This window comes from Pithys albifrons, chromosome 5 (assembly GCF_047495875.1).
Source record: "Pithys albifrons albifrons isolate INPA30051 chromosome 5, PitAlb_v1, whole genome shotgun sequence".
Lineage (NCBI taxonomy): Eukaryota > Metazoa > Chordata > Aves > Passeriformes > Thamnophilidae > Pithys > Pithys albifrons.
The window spans coordinates 10595516-10601680 of record NC_092462.1 but is presented as its reverse complement, the minus strand read 5'-3'; the positions used below and the strand labels follow the sequence as shown (position 1 = coordinate 10601680).

The window sequence follows — 6165 nt, the reverse complement described above, 5'->3', positions numbered from 1 at the left end:
CGCCATGGTGGCAACTCTTGGCTTGGCCAGTGCTGCCTTGTGATGCCAGTCATGCCCAGGACCAGGCCTGGCTCAGGGTATTGCCCTTTCCTCTTTGCAGCCCTTCTGGCTTTCCCATGTTGGTCACAGTGAGCATGCCAAGACCCACTGCACACCTTCTTATCAATAACCAAGCTGGATGTGTGCCACACTAAGATCTGCGCTAATCATCGAGCAATTTCGCCTTCAGAACAGATATTTATAAACTGTGCTTTCTGTTTATCCAGCCAGGTGGAACATTTGATAGCTGTCTTTCACCACAAACACATTTTTAGCTGGAAATTACTCCCCCTGGTTATCTGCGGGTGCTGCCAGTACTGACAAATGTCCCTGGGCAGGAGCTGATTGGCTCTGCGCACCTGGGACCAACTTTAAATTTCAGCAAAGTGGGCATAGGCTCCATGGTCTGCTGTTGGGATCTGCTTCCGACAGGGAAAGGTAATCTTCTTACCTAGTTACTTGCCCTGTCTCTCCCTAGCCCTTCGGCTCTGCCCTCCCTGAGCAGGGCTTCTCTCCTGCTTTGACTCCAGGTAAGCCATGGTGGGGATGGGGACATCCTAATGCGCGGCTGTGCATATCTCTGCATTGTGCTCTCCTGTACTGCTGATCTTTATGCATGAATTTCTTTCTGATGTTTCCTACAGCAATGCTTGTATGGCTGAATATAGTATCTGGGATGGATCTGCAGGCTGGTTGGGTGAAATAAGAAGTATTGATCAACAGAGCTATTGCCTCCTGCCATTTATCAGTGCTCTTGAAAAGAGCCTGCAAGTTTCTTGATTCAGATTTAGTCTGCAGTAGTTTGGGGGACCATTTATTGCAAATACCGACTTAAACTGCTTTGGCAGAGAGAAAGAGGCAGCTTGAATTCCTGGTGTCAGAGCACCCACTTGGTGCTACTGGCCGTGCCCTGTCCACAATGTGAGAACATTGACTTTGCTGCAAGAAATGCAGAGAGACAGGGTGATGTTGAAGGTCACCACAAAGGCTGGGGAAAGCTAGGGTTGCTGGAAAACCTTGCTGCCATGGGGGCTTTGGGATAGCAGGAGCTTTTAGGTTGCTGCTAACTGGGACCATTGGGGACCACAAGTCCTAGGAAGACAAACTCCAGTGATGCTTCACTTTGTGCCTCCAGGAGCAGCCCAAGATGCAAACAGCCCTGATCTGCCTATGCCTGTACCTGCTCAACACAGCTCTCTCAACACCTGTGAGTATGGCTCTCTTTGCATGCCGGGGGAGAATCCAGTGCACCTGGTGCTGAATCTGGTGTGCTCTGGTGTGCTTTCAGTGGCAAGAAAACACGAGTTGTACTTGAGCGTAACACCTTTGGGTCTTGGGGAAGAGATTGAGGTGCTACTGCAGAGGTGAACCCAGCAGGAAAAGTATGTATTAGCATTGGGATGGCTGAGCATGTCCTTCAGTTTAACAACTAGACATTGTGCAAGAGCTGGTCTGGGTGGGTATAACTCTTTCCCTTGATTTGTGTGCATTTGGGATCTGCCAGTGCTTTTGGCCTGGGAGTAGACTGAGTGGAACTACAAAAGTGAGGTGTGGGAAGGATGCTTATCTTACCCATGTGGGTAGCAGGGGGCAGAGGGGTACCTGCAGTTATTTTCTAGCTCTCCTAACGTGAAAATTTGACAGACATAACTAAAACAAAGGACAAACTAATATAATAGCAGCCATTTTTGTCCTGCATAACTGTTGCTCATCATACTAAGTACACAGCTAGAGTGAAAGTCTGCTCCTAAAAAAGACTTGCTTTTTGGCAGATAAGGAGAAGGGAAACCACATCTTCTTTGAAGGCTGAGTCCCTGCCATGTGTCTTTTATCCCTCAGGGCAAGCTTGCACAGCCATGTCTGTAGTAGGACAGCACAGGGCAAGGCAATAAATCAGTGCAGATTTGCCTTTCTGATAGGGGCACAGAAGGGAGAAAGTTAATACTCTGCTACTTAGCCAGGGCTGTAATCCACACTTTGATACTGTTCACAAACAATGGAATAACCTGAGAGTATTTAATACTGTGGGGCATATTTCTGCCCCTTTCAGCTGGACTTGGGCTGTTTCAGTGACTAATTTTGCTGAGCTCAAAGGAGACTCCCCTTTCTGGGCATGTAGGGAATACCTGTCATGGCTTGGTGGGGCTCATAGGATGCTCCCACCACCAGGTCCCCCAACCCTGACGGGTGCACTGGCCACTACCTCCCAAAAGATGCCAGGATAGTCAGGGAGAGCTGAACACGTACAGAAACCTGGCTGTGGGGGTACAGAGGTTTCTGCTCAGCTGGCAATTAAACACTGGGAAACACCACCAGTTAACCAGCTCCAGGCTCCCATTGCAGGCAGATCCCAGCAGTAAGCTGGAGAACTGAGATGTGAGCAGCAGTGCCATGTGTTAAAACTGCTCTGCAATGTAATACTCTGCTGCAAACTCCAGTAAAAGGGTATTTGCAGACCAGCAATACCCTATGAAAAGTAGTGAGCAATGCAATCATGCTGTAGCAGAAGTTGCAGTACTTTTCAGACCCTGGAAATGGGGGTTTGACCTTTCCTATTATAGCTGTCTTTATGCCAGCACCCCAAGCAGTGCCTGGGAATTTATTGGCTTGTCAATACAGTTTTCCCACCCTTCCCTGAACACTGTGGCATGCCCATCATGCTGGGCAGGGTGGGTGGCCAGCAGTGGGCACTGCCAACCACCTGGATGCTGGAGCAGTGTTTGATGTTTCAGTTCTTTCCTGTGTTTTGCTGCCCACAGGTTCCTCCACCACTGCCTGTGAGAGCTACTGGTAACTGTGTGGGACAACACCGGGTATGTACCTCCCTGTCTCATCCAGACCCTACCAGAAGCACAGGGAGAAAAATTTGCTGTTGAAGGGCAGCCTCAGTGAGCCATGGAAAAAGAGACCAGCTGTGCCTTTGCATCTGAACAGCCCTTATAAATAGCAGGGGTGGGGAAAGGTGTGACCTGCTCAGGTGAGGGAAGAGCTTCTACCCATGGGCTGCTCCTCTGCCCCTGTCCAGCCTCAGAGCACAAATGTTTGATGTACCAACACAGGTGAGGGTGTAGAAGTCTCAGGCTCAACTGCTACAGGGTTTTTTCAAAGTGTTTTGGCGTAAAATGCATCAGTATCATAATTCAGATGAGTAGTATGGAAGAAAATGCCTGGTTTTGCATGTTGGAAACTAGCTGCTGTCCTTCCAGTGCTTTGATTGCCATCGGTCCCTTAACTCATGCCTGATGGGACCATCAGCCAGGTTGTTTATTCAAGCCTTAAGCCACCTTGCAAAAAAACCCCAAGCCCATAGCTCCTGAAAGCAAGCAGAGACAGAAAATGAGCTCAAGGAAAAACAAAACCCCGAGTCCAGGATATGAGAAAATGTATCCTGCCCAGGTTCTGCTTGTGCTGGTGGCCATAAGGTGGTGGGAGATACTCCTGCACTGGGGCCTTAGTGAGTACTGGTGGGACCCTGCTGCTGTGCCACGCCCAGCAAGGGAAGATCCTGACAATGCATTTCATAAGAAAATTGTGGGATTTGGTTATTTTCTTCCCCACCAGATACTTCTGAAAGGCTGCAATGCCAAGCATGGCTTCTATGTTTTCAAATATGTCTACTCATTCTCAACACGGAGGAACCAGACACAGATAAAGGTGAGGAGGTAGCCAGGTGGCATGGTGGGACCCTGGCTTGGCTGCAGTGCCCCAAGCAGCCATCTATCCAAGACTGGCCCTAACTTCTCCCTTGTGTGTACTGCATAGAAAGAAGAGCCTGACCGCCAGAGTATCATCCCCAGACGTCGGCTGGATGAGGACAATGCTAAGCAGGAGCTGCTGGAGTCTGGGACTACCCCAGAGCACAGGGACAACAGCAGCACTGAAGCCATTGACAACATGATCATCCTCAAGCCCGAAAACCACAGCACCCCAGGCGCTGGCAGGGATGCTCCCAGTTCTCACCCTGGTGCTGGCACACGAGCACGCGGTGGCATTGGCGCCCCAGGTCCCACCCTGTCCAGCTCAGAGGGAAGTGGAGATCTAGATTTGGTGGTTGAAATTGATGGTGATGTTCCCATTGGCCCTCAGGGTGAACATCCCAGTGAGGTTGTGTTGGGCAACGGGTCCAGTGTCAGGAGTGAGGACAAGGATGATGGTGCCCCCAGAGTGGTTCCAGTGGAAGGGGCCACACCAGCTGGGAGGGAGAGGGCCCCTGTCACTGGAGGAGCAGGGAATGAGGGCAGCGGTGAGTCCACTGTCTCTGGCCAAGGGCAGGAGAGTGTCATCCAGGGCACAGGGACAGAAGGCGTCGCTCTTGCCTCTGTCACTGAGAAGTTGGAGGATGTCCAAGTTGATGCTGCAGGTGTGGATGAATACACCTACATCCCTGACTCAGACAGTGTCACCATTACCCATGGGAACCTGGGCAGCACAGCAAAGGCCACAAGCTTCACTGAAGTCTCTCCAGACAAGGATGACGAGGTTAACATCTTTATTGGGAGGGCCAACATCCACGTGGGGGAGCAAGAAACCACCCAGGCCAGTGCCACTGTGGGCAGCAAGGATGACAGCACTGCCACTGCGGGAACCAGGAGTCCCCTCCCTAGGCTGGGTGTCACTGTAGCACCCAATGATAGTGATGATGACAGCACCCCTGCTCACAGGCAGCCTGAAGGATGGATCACCACAGCCACCCCAAGCCATGACGACAGCATCACCAGCAGCCTCAAGGATGGCCGTCCTACTGGAGAGGATGAGGAAGGTGCCACCACCGTTGGTAATGATGGAGAAGGACTGGTGACCCCTGTCCCCTGGAGGGTCACTGGTGGTCACATCACCGTCCCCACAGTAGCCAGCATCCATGGGAAAGGTGATGATGAGGTGAGAGGTGAGGGGCAGAGGTTCAAGGGGAAGCCAGACCATCTGGCTACCACAACCCCCCACCAGGGAGGTGACGAGGAGGCCACTGCCACTGTCCCAGCTGAAGGAGCCAGAGTCCGCCTGTCCCCTAGCACAGCCTCCCCCAGGGCGAGCAAGGGAGACTGCACCACCTCCTCTGTGACTGCCAGCTGCCGCAAGGCAGGCAAGAGCACTGTGGCAGGGAGAGAAGGGAGTGGAGAAGTGAGGCCATCCACCCCCCAGCCCCATGGGGAGGGACAGCCTGGGGCAGGAGTGAGGGTCCAGCCAGGGGGAGCAGGGCTGGACAAGACACCCAGGATAGACAAAGCACCATCCCCAAGTGGGAAAGCGAGCAGCCAGGAATCAAGCAAGGCTCAGACAAAGGCTGGTGGCCATGGTCACGATGCCAGGGGCAGGTCACATGCCACCAAAGTGGGGAGCAGCCCCACTCCACAGGCAGAGCAAGATGTGGACAGCACAGCAGGGGGCAAGGGCTGGGAGAGGGGGCGAGGAGGTGAGGCTAGGACAGCAGTGTCAGGGGCCGGCAGTGGCCGCCTCCCTGGGCGCCACGGCAAGAGGCCAGGGACAGGGGCACCGGGTGCCTTTGCAGCGCTGGGCCATAGCAGGCAGGTGGACCAGCTGAAGCGGGCTGATGAGCTTCATGTCCGTGAGCGGGCTTTCTACACCCTTGGTGGAGCAGGGGGCGGCCCCCATGGCCCCTACAGCAGCCTTGGGAGTGCTGACAGCAGCCAGTCCTCCGAGGGGGACCGAGGCAGCCACAGTGATAGTGGACAGACAGGACTTCAGCCCTCAGGGTGGGGATCCCCAGGACACCCCCACGGCCGCTGGATCCAGGGGCCTCTCTGAGGGGATGCCGGTATCCACCCTGGCAAGCTCCAGCAGTGGAGTTGAGGGTTCCCACATGTCATGGCATCCCTGCTCCGGGCTCTGCTCTCACCTCTGTGAGAGGTACCCTGCATGTTGCTAGGGAGCATGAGGTGCTTCGCAGCCCAGGAGCCAAAAATCACTGGTTCATGCAATCTGCTGTTAATTTGCGGGAAGCTGCATTTGGTGCAGCAGCAGGGATGCATGGGTTTGCTGTGCTACACAGCCATGGCACAGCAGTCATGCTACACAGCATAGGGTAGCGCTGTTTGTGCACTGATGTGAAGCAAGTAAAGAAACAGTGAGAAAAAGCCTCTGTCCTCGCGGATTCACTTCCAGCCTACT

At 53.4% G+C, this 6165-nt stretch overlaps 1 protein-coding gene across 1 annotated transcript; it reads left to right on the top strand.

Annotated features, from left to right (window-relative positions):
• Positions 1-1186: 1186 nt before the first annotated feature.
• MEPE (matrix extracellular phosphoglycoprotein) lies at positions 1187-5802 on the top strand. The gene is made up of 4 exons (XM_071555096.1): positions 1187-1246; positions 2799-2852; positions 3601-3693; positions 3802-5802. Exons 1-4 carry the CDS (start codon positions 1187-1189, stop codon positions 5800-5802), a joined length of 2208 nt encoding a protein of 735 aa, XP_071411197.1.
• The last annotated feature ends 363 nt before the right edge of the window (positions 5803-6165 follow it).